We start from the raw sequence: 24,065 nt of genomic DNA on the forward strand, positions 1-24,065 counted from the left end.
TATTAGGAATAAGAATAAATATTAAATATTAGGAAGAGCAATTTGGAATTGTTTTACTTCAAACAAGGGAATGGATTAATTATTTCTAATTCTTATTTCCTAATTCATAATACATTAATCCATTTCATTTTCTTGTTTTGAATATCAATTTCTTGTTTCTAATATTTAACATTTATTCTTATTCCTGATATTTTCTCTATTGAGCGTTCGGCCTTGACCGAAATCACGTGGGCCCAGATCAAGCGACAGATCGATATCTTTGCGTAGAAAAATTAAAACGAATTGAAACAAGTTTAATTTGACTGCTTTATATTTTATATAAAGTAGCATTATATTTTATTATTGCAATCGTGATTGGATTCATTACAGTATCTCATGGCTTTGTCGTCGCCGCTACCACTTGTGAAATACGCTCCCAATTCTTAATAGGTCAAGGTAATCAGAGGGATTGTGCGGGTCGTGTAATTAACTGATCGTGAGAAGAGAGAAACATCCATATATATTTTCGCCCTTCAAAGGTAGCGACTTTTTTAAAGGCTTTCGAAGCGTGTCTCGCCGGCACACATAACGTACAATACACAGGTACATGTGCGCGTCGAAATGTATGTATATATACATATTTCGCATATGCAGATCGCGCGGCGTGCGCGCGAAGAGACGTGTAAGGGGAAAAGCGGCCGGGCGAGCCGTAACAGCTTGCCTAAATTCCATCTAAATTCAAAACAGGGCTGAAATTGCCACCAACAGGCGCGCAAGGGGATCCGCGACGCTTGCGACAAGCAACGGTTCTAGCCGGCTAGACACGTCGGGTCAAAGGCCAACAAGCACGTCCGCCCGCACCACCACTTTTTAAATACCTCGCTTCTCTTCCCGTGTACAAGCTCACCCCGATATGGCGCAATATGGCATCACCACCAGCGGATGGAAAAAATAAGTTGCTTCTTCTGTAGAGAAAAAGGCGACAGGCACACCGGCGTCGTCTCGTACGCGCGACTGACGTTTAATTAAATTGCACGCTGTATATTAAGCGGAGCGAAAGGTGATGTTAAATGCACATAATACAGAGAGAGCGTTCAAAGAACTTATGCTAAATATTTCAAGCATTATATTTTATGATGAAATCGGCATCGACGTTCCTTTATCGAAAGTATTGAATAATCGACACTTCTGTTGAGTTGTGCGAAAATAAAGCTTTTTCACAAATTTCGAAGATGCAAGTGGGCTTTCAGAAAAGTTCTGTTTGTAAGTTTTTAGTTGCAGAGATTTTCACGTGAAAAACTAGAGGAAAAAAGCGCTGAGGATTTTGAAAAAATACGCTTTTATTTTGTTCTCTACAACAAAAATATTTTGAAACCATAAACAGAAATATATACAGTGCCCGTAAAAGTTTAGACCAAATTTATAGTGTGTTAATGGAGTCCAGAGGGTGAAGAAAGTTTACATGAACCTGTATACGAAAATGCTTTATTAAAAAGTTATAAGCGTTCAAAGATTTACGAGCAGAATCGTTCTTCGTAACTCATTAGACGAAATCGCTGACTGAAAAATAAATGACTCTCGGTTATTGTTTACACATCATCTTTAAAAAAAAAATGTCAACCGTACATGGTGTTCCCAAGCGGTCACCCATCTAAGTACTGACCATGCTCAACGTTGTTTAACTTCCGTGATCGGACGAGAACAGGTGCTTTAAACGTGATATGACAGTTGACGAAAACGTTAAGTGTTTTTCAAAAACAAATGCGTGATCGCTTGGGAACATCATGTACCATTGACATTTTTTAAAGTTCTTAATTAATAATTAAACTGTAACATTTATTATCAATTATTATGTGAGTAATCATACTATTCTGATGATATAAAAATGATTCGACAATATTTAATTCAATGCTGTTCAATGCTTGATCGTTAGCAAGTAATCGTTTTGAATCTCTTTCTGCTTCATTCGTCTTCTCTTTTGTTCGATTGCTTATTATTTGGTTGTATGACGTCACAAGTTTAGATAGCTCTGAACCATTGCAACATCTCGATTAGTAAAATTATTATAAAAAGTATAACTTATTTTATCCAAAAAATTCAATTTAAAAAAAAATTAAATAATCCTTATTTGTATTATTGTAAAATGTTGTGAATGAATGAATCGTATTTGTTGTTAAATTAACCGAGTTAAGCATCTAATAATAAACTTATATAAAGAATGCAATCTTTATTTCGAAAAGATAATTTCACATAGAAAAATTATAACAAACATCTTGAAATGACTTGCAAGATTTTGTCTGTTTTTTTCATAAGTTTATTATACATGTATTAACTACTTATATTCAACGCAACTGATACAGTACACTGTAATTAATTTATAAATAATTTTCAATTATCATTACACATTTGCACAATTATTTTCTCTGTTACTACTAAAAAATGTGAAGAAATTATAATAAATTTATTACATTTTTCATAATGACTTATCTTAATCTATAGCGTAAAAAATCAGGAAGTTGAAATTCTGTTGTGTGAAGTTTAAATATATTATTAGAATATATATTATATTAGAGAAAAGATCACTTTTTGATATTTAAAGATTATTGATTAGCTGTTGCTAATCAGAGTTGTGATGAGTTGTGACTGTCTCGTGATATTTGTCGCAAATATCAGTGTAATTATAATTGCATAATTCACAATAATTTTTTTTACTTTTTGCAGTTTATAATAATAATAATAAACTCATTACTTTATTTCAATTCGATAATAAATTAGAGAATTTTTGATTCTGAAAAATAAACATTGAATTTTATTATAATACATCAATATACCTAAATTTAATAACATCTTATTTTATAATTTATGCCTGTGCATATATTTCAACATCCATGCTTCCAAAATAAATTATTATATTGATTATAGTTCGCTCAATTGCCGAGTTACAAAGATTTCCGAGTTAGAAAGATATAAAAATTGTACAAGTGATTCTTTCTTTTTTTACAAAATATATTCTAATAATATAATTATACTCTCTCTCTCTCTAGCAATGTCATATATATTTTTTTTAATTGTCATCAACATCATCATCATCATCGGATATATATTTTTTGGTAACCCTCTTTCGACGGCCACCCCTTCCTTCGCCTTTTCTCCCTTTCAGTTTAATTTTCATTCTTACACTAGAATCCGCATCTGAACCGTCTTCGCCATCTGCGTAATAAAAACAAAAATTGTAAAGAAGAAAAAATTAACATAATTGTTAACCTCACAATTATACTTGTTTAAATTTTAGCTTTTGTTGAATTACTGCGCAATGATATAAATGATAAAGATATATTTACATACCTTTATCGTCTCCGTCGGAATTGTTACCTTCCTCTTCAAGGCGCTGACGTGCATTTGTAAAAACGGATTGTAACACTATCGAGTCTTCGTGAATAAGAGATGCTTCTTCGTTATAAATTTGAGCATTCTTGCAAAGCTGCATAAAATCCTTCTCAAGCTCATCTAAATCGGCATACTAAAATCAGCAGAAGCAAAATCGTTGAGTTGAATGTCCGATAAATTTGTAAAAGAATATGTAATAATCAAATACTTACTTTGCCTTCCTCGATTTTCTGCAGCAGCTTATTAATAGTCAAAGGTTTCTTAATAATTTCATAATAATCTGGCAATTCTCTTCGAGAAGGTAATTTCATGAAAGGTTCACTTAATAATCGTCCATCGCTATTATCGGTGTAATTAACAACTAACATGATTAATTTTTTCATAGCCCGTTTGAGTTTAGGATCGACCAAAGCTCCGGCACCCCTTCGTTTCTTCGGCATAGGCTCATCGTCCTCCTCGCCCTTCTTCTTCCGCTTTCGCGTCTTTTTCTTCTTCTTATCGTCTTCCTCCTCTTCTTCGTACTCGGCGCCATCATCGTCAATCGCCTTCAACCACTCTTTCTCGGTTAAGCTGTCCGTGTAATCAACTTCCTTGCGTTGTCTTGAACCTCTTCCAAGGAATCTATCTTCATCTTCCTCGTAAGTCCATCTTTCCACCTCGTCGTCATCTTTGACCAACCAGTCAGGCAATTCAGCTTCCTCTAGTAATCGCGATTTGCGATTTGGACCCAATTTAGCCTCCTCTCTCCGCCGCTCTAAATCCAATTTCTGGAATGTTTCGAATTCGCCTTCCGTTCTGGCGATCATTTGATTCACAGTCTCATCATCGGGCACTTCGTTTTCTTCTTCGTCATCGGCATCGTCTTGATGCAAGATACTCTGAAGGAACTGCTGTCGCTCAGATCCAGTAGACTTCTGATCGAACATACCAGCCTGAATAACTTTTTCGTCCATATTTAACTTATATCTAGCTGCTGCTAATATTCGCTCTTCAACCGAATTAACGGTCATTAATCGAAGTACACGCACTTCGTTCTTCTGTCCAATTCTGTGCGCTCTGTCTTGAGCTTGCAGATCCTGTAAACGCATACACAAACGTATTATTTTCAAGTTTAACATTAATTGCATATTACATTCTATATATTACGTACTTGATGAGGATTCCAATCGGAGTCAAAGATGATAACTGTATCGGCGGCTTGGAGATTCAAACCAAGACCGCCAGCACGCGTGGACAGCAAGAAGAGGAAATATTCCGAGCCGGGATCGTTGAATTTCTTTAACAGATCTCCTCTGTCCTCCGCTTTCGTTGTACCGTCCAATCGCAAGTACATAAATCCTCGCCAACTCAGGTAATCTTCCATAATTGTCATTAACTGGGTCATTTGACAAAATAGTAACACTCTGTGATTAGTAGCCTTCAATTTGGGAAGAATGCGATCGAGAAGCTCGAACTTGCCAGACGCGCGAAATAGATCGGGACTGATAACAAATGAAAGTCAAATAAATAATTCGTCACATGTAAATCGTTCGAAAGAAAAGATCGAGATAAATACCCAGTGATAACACCAGACCCTTGTGTGCCTACGTGTTCGCAGTATTTTTCTTCTATAGCTTGGAACATGAACGGATGATTGCATAACTTTCTCAACTGTACGATCGTATTCATAAGAGCTTTGGCGCCACCCTTGCCTTGCTTTCCCTTTTCTGATCCATCAGTTAGTAGCACGCCTTTACTCTGCATATGCCTGAAGGACAATTTTCACGTTAAGCCCAAGTTAATTTTATAATGTTACAGAAGAGTTTTATCATTTCAAAGGCAGATAACGTGATTACATACTTATAAAGAACCTTCTGCAGGCCGGACATATCGCATTTGATAATGTATTCCACTTTGTCGGGTAATTGTGATTCCACTTCTTTCTTCAGACGCCGCAGCAAGAAGGGCCGCAAGACTTTGTGCAAACGGCGAATAATCAAAATAGTTTCTTCCTCGTTGAGTTCCACCTGCGCGACATCGCAACGTTAGATAAAAGTACATCGCGAAGCCTAAAATTGTGCTTTACGCTATGCAAAAATACTTGCTTTTTCGCCAGTGGTCGCGAAAGGAGCGTTGAACCATTGCTCGAAGGTGCTGCAGGATTTGAAGATCGAAGGCAGCAAGAAGTTCAGCAGAGCCCACAGTTCTGGCAATTTGTTTTGCAACGGCGTACCGGTTAATAATAGTCGATGAGGAGCCAGATAGTGTGTATTCAGCACTTGCGTGAGTTTACAATGATGATTCTTCATTCTGTGACCTTCGTCAATGATCATGTATTTCCATTGCAATTTCGCTAGCACGCCCTTGTCTTTTATGACGTATTCGTAGGTCGTCAGCAGAACATTGAATTTCGTCGCTCGCATCTGTGATTGTATCGCTCGTCTGCCAGCCGGCGAACCTTTGTACGACACCACAACAACGCTCGGCGCCCATTTCTCGAATTCAAGGACCCAATTCGACAATGTCCTGGAAACGTATATTAAAAATGTAGCATGGAAATAAACTCTCACAAATATTGGCGCTTTGCCTCTCGATAAGTAAAGCTGAAACTTACGATAATGGAACAATAATAAGGAATGGACCGTTGACTTTCTTTTTTTCCATAAGATACGTTACCAGAGCAATAGTTTGAATTGTTTTACCCAAACCCATTTCGTCTGCCAGAATGCCATTCAAATTGTTGTTGAATAATGACACTAGCCACTCCAAACCCTAATGAAAGCATTAGTTAAATCGCTTACTCGTAGAAAATATAAAATGCATTACGATATTAAGATCATATAAACAAATAAAATACCTTAATCTGGTATTCTTTCAGTTTTCCATTCACCATAATACTGGCTTGCTCAGTAACGACTTCATGAACGGTATGAGCAATGCTATAATAAGTCTGTTCTTCCGTTTTATACTCGTCATCTTCAACTTTCGCCTTGTGTATCGTTTTCTTCGTTTTATCCTCTTCACAATCAAGTTTTTGCTTATCTAAATGATATTTCCAAATTATACAACTATATGTGAAAACAAATTTGAGAAAGAAATTTTAAAAACTTACGCTCAGCTTTATCCTCGTTGTCATTATCATCGTCATCGTCGTCGTCGTCGTCTTCACTGTCTGATTCAATGGGCTCCCATCCGGGATGAGCCTCTAAGAATGCTGACAACTGGCTCATCAGTGGCGCCTCGTCGCCGGTTAATGTGCGACCCGTGGCTGTTTCTATTACACCAACACGAGCGTCGTCGTTGGCCCCGCCGTCTTCGCCATTCTCGCCATCTTGCAGCTTCTTCTTCTTCTACAATCATGAATTTTTATAATTGATATTGATTAATCCCATATGAAAAAAATAATTATTCTTCAAGACGTATAAAGGTTTACATTACCTTCTTACGCTTTTGCTCTTCGACTTGCTTCCTCTTTTGCTCTATTTTATGCTGCTTTACCATTTCCGTGAGATTGCTGATATACTCATCGGTTTGAGATAGCAAGAATGCCAAACGTTTGTCTTTCTTTTGATCGATCAGTTTTCTGTATCCTTCTTCGTCTTCCGCCATAAGACGGCGCATACGCTCTTTCTCAATGCGCTCTTGTTCCTTCTTCTGCTCTCGCTCGGCATTCGCGTGATAATTAAGCACAGCTTTGTTAAGTCTAGCCAACTTTGCAACGTTATTGCGATGAAATTCCTTGAAGTCTTTGCCATGCTGTAATACGGAACTGAGAAACTCCTGTAAACGTAACAATCATATCGTTATTCGTTCGTTCACAATGACACAATATTATTTATATCATCATCGATGATTAATTTCATAATATTAAATATATCGAACAACTCACTTGATGTTTCTGTCTCCGTTTACGTTCTGCTTCCAATTTCTGTTGCTTTTCTAGTTTCTCGGTAGCTCTGGCTTCGCGCAATCCTTGTCGTTTTGTACGTTTATAAGCTTTCACATTCACTGCGGTCTCTAAGGTAGTATCCTTCCGGGTGCATGCTATAATCTGCGAAGAATCAAGAAATTTAGAAGAAAAAAATAACAATTTTCTTAATTAAAGTAATAAATCAATACATTAATTATAAACAAATACCTCAGATCTCAATTGTCTCTGGAAGTTCAGTACTCTAAGCATGCGCAACTCAATCTGGGCTTGAATACGAAGATCTTCCGGCATGTTTGTTGGTAGATTGCTAAGCTGCTCCATCCTAAGCGATATGCGAGCTGCAACCCTGTAAACAAGCATTCTAAATTCTTTATATTCTACTGTACTCAATATATATATATATATATATATATATAGTTTTTTTGTATTGCATTATGTTTTTGTGAATACCACTTTCTTTACCTGTTTTCACGTTCTTGTAATATTAGCAATGGATCCAATCCGGCAGGTTTTGCCACACTTGTCACTCTGTTAGTCTTAGCACCAGGCTGAGGTTGCTGCTGTTGCTGTTGCGGTGTCTGACAACCCGGCCTAGGTGCACCTGCGGGACCAATAACATTCGGACCTGGTATTTGCGGCCCAGCTGTCGGAGTAGGGCCTTGTGACGGATCTATGGGGCGTTGACCCATCCCAGGAGGAGGAGGCGCGCCACCTATTCACATCCGTCTTAAATCAGGATCATTCTACCCTACTTTTGTAAATACCACTTCCATTTCATTTCATTCATTATACAATTTAAATAAGATACACCGCAAGCGTTACTGCCAATAAGCATTAACATAATTGCGCAATTTAATGCGTAAAAGTTATTGAGAAGCATAAATTGAAATTAATAGAACAAATATTCAATAATGTAATAGGCATTCAAAAAATAAGAGCGCTTAAAATTTATATACGATACTTCGTACATAAATTCTAAATTCCTAATGTTTTAAAGATAAAAGGAAATGTACGATACACAAAAGTTATCGATATTTATACTATTACAGATGCAATATGTAAAAATAAAAGCCAATAAATGTAAAATAAAGAAATTATATGTAGAAAAGTCCTACTAAAGGTAAGCAAAATCATTTTATGTGGCAGCAAGCGATACAAAAGATAGAGTAGTCACCCAGAGCATATAAATATCTTGGAAAGTTTATACCTTGTGCAGCTAATGCGACTTGTTGAGGCACCGGTTGATTTCTTGCCAGTAATCTATACACCATTATCTGAGCTCTGTAAGCATAAATTAAAGAAGTTAAGAACAGTATGCAAAAGATACTTCCACATTCGTAATTTTGAGTTTCTCCAGATTTGTTATTTTTCTAAAGTATACCGAAAACATACAATCCTTCAGGATTTACATACCGCAATTGTTGCAATTGCTGCGAATTAAAGGCTTGCTTCTCGCCCATGCCGCTGCCCTGACGAGCTCTTAAAGCTAACAGCTGAGAGTATCGCGGATCTTCCTGCAATCCTTTCTCTTCCATAGAGTCGATTGCTTTCTGGAGCGCGTTGAGATTCTCTTGTCCGGGTCCGGGAGGTCCTGCGGGACCGGTAGGTCCGGCAGGTCCAATTTGTCCACTTCCAGTTTGACTCATCTGATTTACCGGAGCACCTGCGCCCATGGGCGCCGTGCTGCCGAGCACTTGGCCCTGATTTTGGTTAATGGGGCCTATCTGAGTGGTGGGAGGCTGACCGGTCGGCCCATTAGGTCCCATTTGCCCGCTTGCGTTTACATGGGTGATCTGATTCGGACCGCACGGCCCCATTTGCGTATTCGGTCCACCGGGTCCCAGCTGATTGTTGGGAATATTCGGACCCATCTGAGCACCCGGGCCCCCCTGCATCATCTGTCCGGGACCACCAGACGGCATTTGTCCTCCCGGTCCCATTTGACCGCCTGGACTGCCACCTGGCCCCATCTGTCCGCCGGGCCCGCTTCCCGGGCCCATCTGACCGCCGGGTCCGCTACCGCCGTGCCCCATCTGTCCGCTTCCCGGTCCCATTTGTCCCCCGGGTCCGCCTCCAGGCGCCATCTGGCCGCCAGGTCCGCTGCCCACATTCATTTGCCCTCCCGGGCCGTTTCCCGGACCCATCTGTCCCGCAGAACCGCTTCCAGGACCCCCTGAACCCATTTGCCCTCCGCTGTTCGAGGACATTTGTCCGCCTGGTCCGATCCCTCCGCCTACTCCGGTAGGTCCATTGGGTCCACTTCCAGGACCCATAGAAACAGCAGGTCCGCTGCTTGTCGTCATCGATACATTTCCGGGGCCACTTCCCGGGCCCATTTGGCCAAGGCCATTCGGCCCTAATTGACCACCCGGACCGCCTCCAGGTCCCATTTGACTGCCTGGTGCACCTGGTCCCATTTGACTCACCGGCCCGCCTGGTCCCATTTGGTTGCCTTGCCCTCCCGGTCCCATTTGATTGGTCGGCCCGCCGGGGCCCATTTGCCCGCCCGGTGTATTCATGCCCATTTGTCCGGGTGGACCGCCCATACCCATCTGTGTGGGTCCGTTCGGGCCCATTTGCGACGGCCCGTTATGACCCATCTGTCCGGGTCCGTTCGGTCCCATTTGTCCTGTCGGTCCGACGGGGCCCATCGGCCCGCTGGGTCCCATCTGTCCTTGATTGTTCGGCATCATCTGATTCGGACCGCCAGGGCCCATTTGATTCGGACCTCCAGGGCCCATATTGTGTCCTGCAGGGCCGCTCGCAGGCATTTGGCCCGGCCCACCGGGACCCATGTGACTTCCCGGACCGCTCGCATTCATATGTGTGGATCCCGGTGGACCACTCGCATTCATGTGACTTGGAATAGGCTGACCGGGATTCATATGACCACCCGGTCCAGGCGGACCGCTGGTATTCATGTGTCCCGGTCCAGGGGGACCGCTCGCGTTCATGTGTCCAGCTCCTGGGGGTCCGCTGGCTGTCATGTGACCCGTCGGTCCCGCGCCACCCATGTGTCCAGGTCCGGGCGGACCACCGGAACTTATATGGCCCGGCCCCGGCGGCCCGCTCGCATTCATATGACTCGGAGGTCCACCCATATGTCCAGGTCCTCCGGGCACCATCTGCGAGCTTTGGGGACCACCGCCGCCCATCTGAGGACCTGGTCCGCTACCCGGGCCCATTTGTCCCGGCCCACCTTGTCCCATGTGAGGTCCGCCAGGAGGACCTCCACCCTGCACCATATGGGTTGGACCCATTTGTCCGGGTCCTCCCGGACCCATCTGTCCAGGTCCGTTGGAACCCATTTGAGCGGGGCCAGTTTGCATCATGTGCGTTGAAGTTTGTGGTCCATTCGGACCCATTTGACCGGGACCCATTGGTCCCCCAGGAGTCTGCTGGGAAGTAGGTACTTGTCCGACTGGACCACCTGGTCCTTGATTCTGGAAAAAGAATTCAATATTGCAATGCTTAAATGCGTAAAAAAATATTTCTAAAAATTGAATGTAAATTTTTAACAATTAACCTACAATTTTTTAGCTTGGCGTTTGAAATTAAATTATTATTTTTAAAAGTATTTTCATAAAGTAAACCTTACTGATAAAAAAAGTTAATGAACAATTACAAAGTATGATAAGTCAATATTGCGCGCATCGTGCTCGATATATGCTATTATGACTTAATACAGGTTGAAATATCTGTTTTTATTTCGGTTATTAAGAACAGATTATACTTTTGACGCCAGCAACAAGCTTGACTCATCACGCTTGATAAATTATGAATTAAACAAGCATTACTGCGGCCTTTTTTATTTCGCCAAAACACGTGGAATCTCTTATGTAATCTTGCAGCCATTGATAGTAATTTATCTTCCTTATTTTGAATTTACCGAGATTAGCGCATTCACGTCACAGAATATTGTATCAAAGAAGCATGTTTATTTTTTACATAAACGTCGTCGAAATTTGATGTGGGTTTACATTTGATGTAATACAAGCGCTATAAATTAGATCGGATCTTCAAACAAGTAATTCGTGGGAATATCACGTTCTAAAAATACAACGATGAAATCGTGCAATTTTGCTGGGAATATCCCGGCTTAAAACCACGAAGAGCTGTCATATCCTGTGATACTGTGATAACAGTCACAGATAATAACGACTCTTATGAGGCAATTTTGCCGCGCTAAAAAAAAAATACACCGAATATACGCAACACGGAAAATCTGGCGCAAAATGCATGTGATCGTAAAAGAATTCTGATGCAAAAGTTGATGTATCACGTGCAAGAAAGGCATGCCTTTTTTTATTGCGGGCATATTTACTCGCGCGCAATCAAGCTCCCACGTTTCATTCACGCCGCTGACCAGGCGGTGTCACGTTTTTAAGGCATGCTACCGGTGCCAAGCCAGGGATATCATGGGATAATGCAGACGATTGACAGACAGAATGCTTGATACTAATACTTTATCTGCTGCAATTTGTGCAACAAGCTCAGAGGAGGATTTTGATAAAAATATCCAGAAATTTTCTGTGAACTTTCGATTGTTTCTGTTTTCAAGAGATAAGGCTTTTTTCTCAGAAATTTTGTTACAATTTTCTTGCGTTTAATATTTTTTTACCATTATTCTTTGTATCGACAATAAAAATGTGTCCAATTTTGATTGTGCAATATTTGACAAAAATACATTTACATCTAATATAAAATTATTTAATTACTCTCAAAGTTCTCAATTTATGAAAAATGTCTTAATGCTTCTCTAATTCTAATCTTATAAAACATTTCCAACAAAGAGAATTTTCTCGTCATCAATTTTTGAATCATCACAACAAAATTTAATCAAAGCATATATGCTCTGCTGCGACCTTCTTCGCTGCATTATGTTCGAGTGGTGTGATGTAATAGCTATAAAAAATATTGTCTATCTATTCCTCTGATTTTTGCGATACGGCAAATTAGCATTCGAATCCAGTGTAGCGTGAATTTAGAAAAAGAATAATCGATGCAGCGAAGTAAATGAATATTGTAGAGCGTCACTACTTTTCGCGATTGAGGCTGGCGGGGCTGCAGAAATCACTAAGTTAAATCGTGCCTATTGGAGCGTAAGTTGACGCATGACGACGTCAGTCTGAACTTTTCCGTGGATATATTTAATATGACAATGAAGACTAACTCTCTACCAATGATATATTGCGAAGGGCATGGAAAAGAACCCGAGAGAATTGAATATTCCTATTAAGCTGAGTGGACGCAAGCTCATAGTGGGGATGACAACCGCGGCATAAGAACGACGCTTTCGCGATACAGGTCGGTACTTTAACTGGAGCAAGCTTTCGCGAAACGCTATTTGTAAAGGATACTTTGAGTTCAAGTTGACAGAAAATTGCGAAAATGATCACCCAAAAGGAACTCGATTATTGCTACGACTTCGTCCTGAATCTCACTATACTGTCCGGAAAGGTAAGATTTAAGTACAGATTGTCATAATATTTAGTTATTTGTAAAAATCAGAATAACAATACTGTAAGAATTTGGTTTTTCTAAAAAAGCAGCGTGTAATGATTAATTAAAATTCTATTTCAGGGTTTAATTGTGTTTAGTGCAATTATATATATATAAATTATATCAATCATGAAACCTGGAAACATTCACTTCAACTTTTCGCTAATTAAACAATGTATTAGAAATCACGATAACGTTATCAGTTTTTATTTCCGAATTTTTCGGTGCCAGATAAATTATATTGATAAAAAGTTATTCTGAGAGGAAAAATCAATGCCACATTTACCTTGTTCTTGCAGAAATAATGTTAAGAAAATAATCGTGTGCAACATTACTTTCAGGTGATCCGCGATGCTTTTCAAGGATCAAAGAAAATCGAAACAAAGGCTGGTGATTGGGATTTGGTGACGCAGTACGATAGAAAAATCGAGGCGATTTTAATTGACAACCTGGCAAAGAGATTTCCAACACACAAGTGAGTCATCATTATTTAAAAAAAAAAAGTGGATTCGTTGTGTAAGAAGTTATTACACTTTAATTGCATTCTTCAATTTAAATCATTCATGTTTATATTGACAGTTTTGATAAAATTTTTCAGATTTATCGGCGAAGAAACAGTGTCGTGTTCGAATTTTCTACCAGAACTCACGGACGCGCCAACGTGGATCATCGATCCGATCGATGGCACAACAAACTTCGTGCATTCTTTTCCACACACTTGCATATCGATTGCGCTAGCTGTGGACAAAGAACTCGAGATTGGAATAGTTTACAATCCCATTTTGGAGCAGTTATTCACAGCCAGAAGAGGTCACGGAGCATTTCTCAATGAAAAACCGATTAAGAGCTCGAACGTGGAAGGTGAGCAATTCTTTTTTTCGTTCTTAATCATTTCCGCTCTTTCCTCCTTTGTTTCGCAGTTTCTCACAATTAAGATAATAACGTCGTTATCATCGATCAAGCAATAAACACGTACATTTTTACACGTCACATTATATATATATAAAATAACACGATGCACGTTTCCAATAGTTTTGCAATAATCTGTGCAAAATTTTGAACAATCCTATTTTTCGCAGGACTCCAAAATTCTTTGCTATGCTTGGAGGCTTCGTACGCGACGATGGAAAATATTCGCGACATCATCCTGGGAAGGCTGGAAGCTTTCGTCACGGTGGCGCACGGAATAAGGACTATGGGTTCAGCGGCGTTGACTCTGTGTCACGTGGCCATGGGAGCTGCGGAAGGCTATCACTCCGACAACCTGATGCCTTGGGACGTGGCCGCGGGTGTTCTTATCATTCGGGAAGCCGGCGGCGTGGTGATCGACACAAACGGTATAATATGCGATCAATCGCAAAGACTAAGTTAATTCACAAGTCATTCGCATCGCTCTTTGTTTCGATCAGGCGGAGAGTTCGACGTTATGTCACCGAAACTGCTGGCCGTCGGTAATCGCAAACTGGCGAAGGACCTCGTGAAATTGATCAAACGCGCGGATGTGAAAACCCAGCAAAGAAGGCTACTGCTGCAGACCGCGAATTAAGCGTTTCCTGCGAGGTGTCAAGATTTGCCAACTATTTGCAGGATTTCTAATGTTAATTAAAATAATTAAAATAATTGCATGCATGTTTGTGATCGAAGTGTAATGTTCTCGGTCGTGTCATGACGCACTGAAAATCGCGATAAGTGCAATGAATAACAAATCAGTGTGCCGAACAAGCAAAGGTCATGCATGGGATTAATAACGCTAATTGTAAAAGCGCACGCAAGGCCGGGCTCATAGGAGCACACCTTGCAGTTTGAGAGCAGCAGCGGACCTGGTTGAACCGGTAGTCCAGCGATATCATGTCGAAAGTGCATTAAGAAATAACGCTCGCGTACAATTGCCGGAGGCGCGCTGGTGAGATTATTTATATTTCCTACAAATTTCTCATATCCTACAAATAATGGTATATTTCCGGCTTCAAAATTTATATAACACGTTGCGGCGCACGATGTAACAATTAAAATGTACAAAAACATGTTTAACGTAATAATGTTAGCGCGATAAATAATACTTGAATAAAGTAGCGATAAGAGAAATAATATTACTTGAAAGCGTAGTATTAATCGGTATTGCAGCGCGTTGTAAAATCAAACAAAATGTAATATACGATTGAATGTAGTGTCAATAAAAAAAGAAAAACTAAGAACACGTCGAAGATCACATTTCTTCTCGTAACCCAACAAACTTCAAAAGTTTCCGAAAAACCTGTAAAAACGTCAAAAAACGTTACACGACGGATAAACGTTCTCCCAAATGTTGAGGTTCTTTCACCCGCGCTACCTGCGCAATAACGTGTTACTGGTTTCAGAGATAAGAGGAGGTAATCACGCGGTTTGCACGGCGAATCAATCATTCGTACCGACGAGACCTTCAACATCGGCTGTCATGTCGAGCGACCTGGACATTACAAAATGCTTCGAATTCGCGAAAGAGCTAACACTGCAAGCTGGAAAGGTGAGTCACGATGCAATAAAATCACTCGTGTGTCTCGCGAGCAAAACCCGTTATTGCATAATTTCTGACGAAGATAAAAGCGAACGATAAACTTGTGCTGTGAGAAGTTTCGAAAACAAAAAAAAAACTCTGATACGCTTAAGTGATAATTTCTACGCGATATGTGTGCGTAGTAAACTGTCGTGTCGTGTCGTTAACACTAGACATTCGTAACGTTAATAGCAGCCTCGTGTTTTCGAGCAAAATATTTGTAGTTCCGCGCGAATCTTTGAAAGGTGACATTGTAAAATATCACGAGCTAAAATCTCGCTTTCTTATCACGTGAATTTGAAGAGAGATAACATACCAGTCTTAATCTTCTGGAATCAAAATAATATTGTTTTCTCGGTGTTTAATTTATATTTATATTTTAATATAATATAATATTTATAATATAATATTTTTATATTCTCGGTGTTTAATTTATATTATATTTATATTCATACACAGCTACTCAAATGCGGCTTCGAGGCCGAGAAAATCGTAGAAAGGAAAGAAGCGGAGTGGGATTTCGTGACCGATTTCGATCAGAGGATTGAGAAAATGTTCATCGATGGTCTATCCGAGGAATTTCCCGATCACATGTGAGTTGCCATAATTATACAAACGTACAAATCGTTCATTAAAATCAGGTTCAATCTAGCACAACAATTGACGTATTAAAAATCAGTGTTGCGCTTTCAAGATTTCGTGCCAAGATAATTGTCGTTTCAGAATCGTCGCGGAGGAAGCGGCAGGCGCCACGGGAAAAGTGCCAGAGTTGACTGACGCGCCGACATGGCTCATCGATCCGATCGACGGGACGCTCAATTTCGTGCACACGTTCCCCCACGCTTGCATATCCGTGGGCCTGACGGTCCGCAAGGAGCCCGTCCTGGGCATCGTCTACAATCCCATGAATTCGGAATTGTACACCGCGATAAAAGGCGAGGGCGCGTTCCTGAACGGGAAACCGATTTGCACCTCCAAAGTCACAGGTGACGCACGCGTTTGCCAACACGCGCGGATGCCGTCGGCGTTTGCGGTTTCTAAAAATACCAATGGCGATTCCCGCATCAATTAGCGGAAAGCGCAACACCGCGTCACATGCATTTTTTTACTCGTGAAACATTTTTTTCACAGTTTAAACAACGTTCACCGCTCGCGTGGTATATTTTTATCGCACTTTTTTTCTCCCTTTGTTGAAACTAGTTCTACAACGTGCTCGCTGATGATTAAAGAAATTATAGGTCTCTCGATTATGCTGTACATTAATCATATCGACGATTGCTCATCATTCGCTAGGCCGTGCTTCTCGCTAGATGAGAAGCACCACAATAATTTTGCGAAAGAAAACATCTGGAATTTCTGTATCGCTCTCATTGCTTCGAACCTTTGCAGAACTGAAAAATGCAGTGCAAGCGTTCGAGATGACTGGTTCAAAACACAAGGATATCTATATGGGTAGATTGGAGGCCTTGCTCGGCGCCACGCAAGCGTAAATACAAAATAAACGTACATTTTACAATTGTTTTGAACAGATTCTCACGCGTTTTTTTTTTTTTAATTTAGAACCAGGAGCGTAGGATCAGCCGCGCTGGATATGGCGTACGTAGCACGAGGTGCGGTAGATTGTTTTCACATGGACGGTCTCAAAGTCTGGGACGTCGCGGCAGGGACACTAATTGTACGCGAAGCGGGTGGAACCGTCATAGACACGAAAGGTAAGATTTAATATACAAATATTCCACAATAATTGCGCTAACTTTTTTCAAGAATAAAAACTGCGAGAAATCTATCAGTTTTAGCGTTTTCCTAAAATATTTAAATCCAGTTTATCATCTAAAAAAACAAATAACATCAATGAAAAGGTTTAAAACTGTAAAAGCCATCCTACGCATTAAAGTACTTTTATTGCGATAAATAAGAAAACAGAGATGAAACTTTAGATTTAATTCAGAATTAGAATTGTGATTCTTTACAGAGAATTTACAGAGAATTTATAAAATTTTCAAAGAAAGTAGATTCGAGGATTAATGTGATCCGATTAGAAATTAATTGTTATAATCATTTTCAGGTGGCGTTTATAATATTATGAAGCCGAATACTGTCGCGGCGGCAAACGAGACTCTCGCGCGAGAAATGTCGAAATTAATCGTCGACACCGACTTGAAGACACAAAGAAGAAGGCTTAAGAGGACGTGACGCAAAACGAAAAGTTATTTGCATTAAATGATTCAAAAGCAGGAATGTAAAGTAGGAGGCGTGTCCCGGCTGGAAGAACGTGTCTGGCCTATCACGTAACACACCAGGAAATTGCTTTATAAACACTGATCTGACGAAGTTTACGTCAAAGTTTACGTCTCAAAGTTCCCCATTGACGCATTTGCAGGTGTCGTGCGAAATCAATCCGATTACGTTGACTAGTGCGCAATGTCGCAAAGTGTATTAATGGTCTTTCCAGTTGTTCCTCCATAAATACAATAAAATTATCCCAGGGTCGTTAAACGGCGGACACGCTATAAATCCTAGCGATTATACTTCTATTGTTACATTTCAATTAAATCTAAATTTGTGTGTGTGTGTGTGTGTGTGTGCGCGTGTGCGTGCGTGTGTGTGTGTGTGTGTGTGTGTGTGTGTGTGTGTGTGTGTGTGGGGTCAAAATAATAAAACGTGAATATAAAGCTATTAATACACAGATAATATTGAATTGATTCATAAGTGCCGTTGTAAGAAATTTTAATATTAAAATTAACGGTACTTATTTATGAATCAATCCAATACAAGTATTATACATTTTGCAGCAACTTCTAAAAATATCTTCTAATGATTTGAAATTTTTACTTGAAAAACAAATTTTCCATCACACTGTGCTATGTAGATCTAATTATTGTGTAAATATTGAAACTTCAAAACTGCTTAAACTTTCGTGATTTACATGATGCTCAAATACGGTTATAAATATTTGTTCGCAAATTACGCAGCGATATAAAGCACAATATTAGATTAAGGAAAGATAAGTTTAGTTTTCCAACACGCAATGTTGCAACGAATATATAAACAAAATTGTTCTTGGGACGTGAATCGCCGATGGCAGTAATGGGATGATTACATGTGTACGTTATACAAGACCACATACTTATTAGCGAAACAAAATATTTACAACCCACACATCTATGCGTACGCGGATTTATTATAAATAATGATCACAATAATCACCACTGCAAGTCTCGAGATGTTTAACCATTCTTTCTCACAAAACTTTTCACATTTAGATTTTTTACTAATTATTATAGTAAATCAGCCATTTTTTATAATTATTTTTGAATTAATCAATTGGTCAACTTGATGTGTTTATTAATCTATCCGATTATGACATCACAATATTATAATTACTATAATTAGAAGCAATTAAGTAATTCTTGCATGTTATTTGTCTTTCAAGAGACGTTAGAAGATAAGATAAGATTAATTATCGAGGTTCTGAAAAGATCTTCGCTGATTGTTTTATTATTGTATACAATAAATATTCATGACTGCTCATCGCGTGTTATAAATTGCTGTGCCAGATCTTCGTTACGACGCATCTGGATTCGATGCATGTGACATTTTCAACGTACGATCTTTTAAAGGCATCTTAATCCTCAAATGTTCTTTTTAACTGTCGTTAAGGTTCGATAAAGGTTATAAATATTATCGTATACGGTAAATATTATTTTTTTTAAATGATCAATAAAAAGATGTAATTATAATAAACGCTTCTTGAAAGACTTATTTGAATAAATCGTGCAATGATATCCGGTTGCTGATAAATAAAAAATGGATAGATGTTATTGTAGTATATTATTACCCGGAATGTAACATTATTGCAAAAATGTTTTTTACCAGGATAGATGGAAACGTAGATTAAGCCGGAATACATTGAGATAATTATTAAAGAATATTAAATATTTACGCAATATGTTGCAGGCGGAAGAATAGATATAGTTCAATAAGCATTCGAACATAATAGAATAAGAATTGATAACTAAAAGATAGTAATCGAGATTGTAACATGATAAGTCCTGGTTATGTCGATATAGAAAATACTAATGCGAAAATACCAATTACCGACGTTGTATGTTAATGAATCACGCAAGAAAATCATATAATTACGAATCGACTCGATTTTTCACTCACGCAATATTTTATATAGATTTTCTAAAAATATATACTATAAAAGTGGTGGCTTTAAATAACAGTGAAGCGTTATTAGGCAAATAAAGCAACGTAACGAAACGAATATGTCAATCGATAAATATAGCAAACATACCTTTGAAAACGTAAATTTGAGTGTACTTTTCATACAAAAATTATAAAATTTAATAAAATTTCATGAAATTAAACAAAAAGTGTATTATTATCACGATTCTTAAAACCGAGAAATTTATTTACTACTAAAATAAGATTATATTCAGTGTACAACTTTTACTTTTTACACTAAAATTTATATACGATTATATAAATTGCGTCATAGACGCAAAGTCTGAGAGACCTGTAATTTTCATATAACATTAATGCGCAAAATCTGCATATCTTATTACGATTTTCATATATTCTTATACGCCCGAGGCACGCTGAATCACACCCACACGGCTCCTGGACATCATCGTATAAAGATTTCTACTAAGAACTTATAATTGCCTAATCGCTTAGATATTAAACGCCGTGAGAAATAAGCCAACGAAATCGCAACGCCTATTCCGTCCTCTTTGTAAAACAATCGCATCGCCGACATAAATCTTGCATTATAGTGAGTGGCAGGTGCGTACAATTAAGTACACCTCAGAATATAAAATATCAAGGTCTATTTTAGAGCCTCATTATTGCCGTCTTACAATGCGGACAAGACAATTGCGGACGCATCTCACGACAATGTCGGTGATATTTTATTTCGCTGGTTCGTCGTCGCGAGAGAGCCGATACAGAAAATTAATTAGTACATCTGCGCCGCGATATGATCAAGGATGTGCGCAAATAGGTTGTCACTTAGTGTTCATTTTATCAAGCCGTATATCAAGCCGCCGCTATCGCGAGCAGCGGCAATTAAAAGATTTCTATACGCGAAATTTCAGAAATAGACGCGAGAAACAAAAACTACGGACGGAAGCCGCGCGATAGAACGCGTCGATCGATCGATTATCGTCCTCGAATCGTACCTGCGGCACGCTCGAGTGAAAAACACGAGGTGCTGATGCGGACGAAACAGTACTCGCGCGCGCCTTTTCCCGACGAGGTCGAAGTAGACGCGTAGTGCCCGTGTGTTCACAGGTAGTGCAAAAATGGCGCGATACGCCGAGGACGTGTACTACGAAACTGCTGTTAAATTGGCGCGCGAGGCTGCCCAGGTAAGCATTGTCTCTATTCGAAAGAAAGTCCCGTCGTCACTCGACCAAATCCAAAATGCGTAAACGTCAAGATCGTTCATCACTGCGACATTAAAAAAATACAGCTTGATATACGCTTATTTGAAGATGACGTGAATGCGATTGTGATTAATGCCAGATGCGAGATTTAATAAATCGGCTTTATTAAGATATAATATTTCAGATAATTTCTTAAAACGCGTATTAAGGCTGCGTTCGGGGAGCGCGCTATCAGCGCTATTGTGTCCTTGTTTTATGTCTAATTAACGATAAAGATAAGTGCCGAAAGATCTCACGTGTTACAAAGTGTCCGTTTTGAAGGTTTCAAAAATAATGATATAGTCACCGCTCGTCATTCCGATATTTGGTCTTAGTGAATTTTTAATGGAGTTTTGTGACTGATGAAGGTCGATTTACATTTATATAAATCAAAATTGATAAATATCAAATATAATTTAATAAACAATTCGGAAACAAAATAAAGGAAGATAACGTGAGCATTCGTTCGCGATATAAGAAAAGTCTATTCAATTTCCTGAGACGCGACGATAAATGATTATCCTGCCGCGAACATCTTTCCATACTCGAAGCAGAAAAAACAGAATGCATATCATGAATTAAACAATTTATAATCTCTAAGACTTGAAAATTATGTGCGTTTGAAACATTTATAGCGCATTTTCCTCGAAGATATGATAATCCTTTTGTATCGCAATACGCTGTATTTACATTACTTTCCATTTTACGCGATGCTCTATATTTTTGATATAACAACCTGACGCATCGCTTGTTAAATACGAATTATTCTTCAAGATTATTCGGAACTCCATCGATGGCCTCAAACATATCGATGAGAAATTGGGCGACTGGGATCTCGTCACTGAATACGATCGGAAGATAGAAGATGTTATCATTGGCAAACTTAGACGCGCGTTTCCGGATCACAAGTAATACTTTCTGAATCTTTTTTCCTGTCTCGCAATACCGTAAAGTGGAAGAATCGATAATCAGGACGTTGTGTGCATCAGATTTATCGCGGAGGAGTCGACTGGTAAAGAGCTGCCGGAGCTAACCGACGCTCCGACGTGGATCATAGATCCTATCGACGGCACCACAAACTTCATCCATGGATTTCCGCACACATGTGTGGTTATCGGCTTGGCCGTGAAAAAGGAGATGGTCCTCGGCATCGTGTACAATCCTATTCTCGAGCAGCTGTTCACGGCTAGGAAAGGACGAGGCGCGTTTTTGAACGGGAAGCCGATCCAGGTGTCCAAAGTTCAAGGTAATTTGTCTCCGCGATTTGATGATGCGATAAGACGTGCGAACGCAGATGAGTTAAGAATGTAAATTACACATAATGCATTCCTTCGCGGTAACAAAAGATTCCCAATCAGTCTGAGAATCGTGAAACGGGAGATAATTTTCATGCAATTATATTGCGCCGATGATGAGTGAAAGTAAAGTCCTTCGACAGGAGAAAATAAAAATAGAATATATTTATAGATACGAGATTATTGTCTCTTTATCTGACGTGTCGCAATACATTATGTAAATAGTAAAAAATCGAAACTACAACTAGAAAATGTGTCGCAAGGACAAAAACCAGCCACACGTGAATATTAGCTGTTTTAAGACGTTATATATATATATATATATATATATGTATATAGAATTAATGCTGATTTCGCAGACTTGTCCAAAGCTTTGGTCTGCATGGAATCTGGTTTCATAAAAATAGACGATCTGCGAGAAAAGATGGTGGAAAGAATCCAAGCCATCATCAAAGCGGCTCAAGGGTAAGTTTCGATGCGCAACGTCAGCCACTTCGAAATTGTTCCGATTTTCTCGCACTGTTTACTTCACCTTGAAGCATTCGCACTCTCGGCGTGGCGGCGCTAACATTGTGTTACATCGCGCTGGGGATCGTGGAGGCTTATCACATCGAAGGCCCCGGTATTTCCACGTGGGACATCGCCGCGGCATCGCTGATCATTTCGGAAGCCGGAGGCGTTGTCGTGGACCGCGTAACAGGTTGTTATATCTTTTCTCAATCACACTTGACGTTTAAACTGTCCCGCGGATAATCATGTCAGAAATTATATTTGTCGTTCGAGAAAAGATTTCCAAATGTATGAAATTGCAGATACGAGTGTTTCATATACAGGGCGATTCAAAATAACCTGATGTCCTTGCAATGCCATATTCTTGAGCGAATTCTGAGACGATTTTTCCTTTTACAAAATTTTGTCCAAATCTTAGTTTTCGAGTTATAATTGAAAATAGGTAGCAACTTACGAGTTCGGTACAACGGGCAGGCAGGGGCGCGCAACGTATAATGAGACTGTCAAATGTTTGCTATCGTCTCATGACGCATTGCACCGTCCCTGCCTGTCCGTTGTATCGAACTCGTAAGTAGCAAACTATTTTCAATTATAACTCGAAAACTAAGCTTTGGACAAAATTTTGTAAAAGGAAAAATTGTCTCAGAATTCGCTCAAGAATATGGCATTGCAAGGACATCAGGTTATTTTGAATCACCCTGTATATTTATTTTTATTCACGTTAGACTTGTTCGAGCGACTGTTTAATTATTGTTTTTTTTGTCACCGTCACCGACTAATAATGCTCCTTTTGTTTTCGTCTTGTTTCAGGCGAACCGATCGACATCATGAAACCACGAGCGATAGCCGCGTGCAATGATAAGATCGCCCACGATGTCGTTAGAATTATTCGTGAAGCCGATGAACGGGTGGAGATGAGAACAAAATAATAGTGTCAAGTGATTTTTAAATATTAAATTATACCATATTTAAAATTGCTGTTTTGTAGATCGAAAGAAGAACGTTGTATTTTCAAAAATAAAAATAATAACACGAGCAAAAATATATTTTATATCAACTTCATCGATCGAATATCGATAACCCAAAAGAAAAGTTTACCGCAGTATAAGTCGTCCGTAAGTTTCATTCTCCTCTTCGGAGAATGTCACCAGTTTCGTATTTAAATAGAAATATGTTGACAGCCAGATGTTTGTTCGATAACACGCCAAGTCGAGTTCTCATCTTAAACATCGTTCCGATAACGTGAGATTGCACGTATAATGTAAATACTGCGTGTAAATAGCAATAAATCCATCTGAACTCAGCAAATAATAAATTTCCTCGATCAAAAATTTTTTTTATAAACAGTTGACACATTGTCTTGTTGCCAACAGTCGACTTATTGTCTCTTTTCAAAGCTATTAACAGTTAATCGAGAAAAAGAAAGGAAATTAAACAATACAAGTGTGAAATCTTTTATAATTAATAAATCCATCTGAACTCAGCAAATAATAAATTTCCTCGATCAAAAATTTTTT

General features: G+C 39.2%; 3 protein-coding genes and 1 non-coding gene across 5 annotated transcripts; 3 read left to right on the plus strand and 1 right to left on the minus strand.

The window, feature by feature from the left end:
- Nucleotides 1-1,593: 1,593 nt before the first annotated feature.
- Nucleotides 1,594-1,712, minus strand: LOC137000286 (5S ribosomal RNA). The gene has a single exon (XR_010890578.1). It is a non-coding gene; the product is annotated as a 5S ribosomal RNA (ribosomal RNA).
- A 10,815-nt stretch (nt 1,713-12,527) lies between these two features.
- LOC136996863 (inositol monophosphatase 1-like) lies at nt 12,528-14,973 on the plus strand. Its single transcript, XM_012380634.2, has 5 exons — nt 12,528-12,736; nt 13,120-13,253; nt 13,377-13,639; nt 13,858-14,115; nt 14,188-14,973. Exons 1-5 carry the CDS (start codon nt 12,668-12,670, stop codon nt 14,322-14,324), a joined length of 861 nt encoding a protein of 286 aa, XP_012236057.1. The 5' UTR covers nt 12,528-12,667; the 3' UTR covers nt 14,325-14,973.
- A 107-nt stretch (nt 14,974-15,080) lies between these two features.
- On the plus strand, nt 15,081-19,581 carry LOC105680165 (uncharacterized). 2 transcript variants are annotated; one of them, XM_012380635.2, is made up of 6 exons: nt 15,081-15,281; nt 15,771-15,904; nt 16,035-16,297; nt 16,701-16,797; nt 16,872-17,023; nt 17,377-19,581. In XM_012380635.2, the coding sequence occupies exons 1-6, from the start codon at nt 15,081-15,083 to the stop codon at nt 17,502-17,504; spliced, it is 975 nt and encodes a 324-aa protein (XP_012236058.2). In that variant the 3' UTR covers nt 17,505-19,581. The 2 variants fall into 2 exon arrangements, with proteins under 2 accessions (XP_012236058.2, XP_067211466.1); XM_067355365.1 differs by having other exon boundaries at nt 16,035-16,246.
- An 814-nt stretch (nt 19,582-20,395) lies between these two features.
- On the plus strand, nt 20,396-23,594 carry LOC105675875 (uncharacterized). The gene is made up of 6 exons (XM_067355366.1): nt 20,396-20,686; nt 21,518-21,651; nt 21,733-21,989; nt 22,398-22,503; nt 22,578-22,738; nt 23,359-23,594. Exons 1-6 carry the CDS (start codon nt 20,621-20,623, stop codon nt 23,475-23,477), a joined length of 843 nt encoding a protein of 280 aa, XP_067211467.1. The 5' UTR covers nt 20,396-20,620; the 3' UTR covers nt 23,478-23,594.
- Nucleotides 23,595-24,065: the final 471 nt, after the last annotated feature.

The sequence above is a fragment of the Linepithema humile genome, chromosome 5 (genome assembly GCF_040581485.1).
Source record: "Linepithema humile isolate Giens D197 chromosome 5, Lhum_UNIL_v1.0, whole genome shotgun sequence".
Taxonomy (NCBI): domain Eukaryota; kingdom Metazoa; phylum Arthropoda; class Insecta; order Hymenoptera; family Formicidae; genus Linepithema; species Linepithema humile.

What these genes read in the sequence shown, in the direction of transcription:
- LOC136996863 (XM_012380634.2), top strand. Translation starts at nt 12,668, where the DNA reads ATGATCACCCAAAAGGAACTCGATTATTGCTACGACTTCGTCCTGAAT. An exon ending in TCACTATACTGTCCGGAAAG is followed by an intron (nt 12,737 to 13,119) that starts GTAAGATTTAAG and finishes CATTACTTTCAG; the next exon opens with GTGATCCGCGATGCTTTTCA. An exon ending in TAAGAGCTCGAACGTGGAAG is followed by an intron (nt 13,640 to 13,857) that starts GTGAGCAATTCT and finishes TATTTTTCGCAG; the next exon opens with GACTCCAAAATTCTTTGCTA.
- LOC105680165 (XM_012380635.2), top strand. Translation starts at nt 15,081, where the DNA reads ATGTTGAGGTTCTTTCACCCGCGCTACCTGCGCAATAACGTGTTACTG. An exon ending in GAGGAATTTCCCGATCACAT is followed by an intron (nt 15,905 to 16,034) that starts GTGAGTTGCCAT and finishes TTGTCGTTTCAG; the next exon opens with AATCGTCGCGGAGGAAGCGG. An exon ending in AACCGTCATAGACACGAAAG is followed by an intron (nt 17,024 to 17,376) that starts GTAAGATTTAAT and finishes AATCATTTTCAG; the next exon opens with GTGGCGTTTATAATATTATG.
- LOC105675875 (XM_067355366.1), top strand. Translation starts at nt 20,621, where the DNA reads ATGGCGCGATACGCCGAGGACGTGTACTACGAAACTGCTGTTAAATTG. An exon ending in CGCGCGTTTCCGGATCACAA is followed by an intron (nt 21,652 to 21,732) that starts GTAATACTTTCT and finishes TGTGTGCATCAG; the next exon opens with ATTTATCGCGGAGGAGTCGA. An exon ending in CCAGGTGTCCAAAGTTCAAG is followed by an intron (nt 21,990 to 22,397) that starts GTAATTTGTCTC and finishes CTGATTTCGCAG; the next exon opens with ACTTGTCCAAAGCTTTGGTC.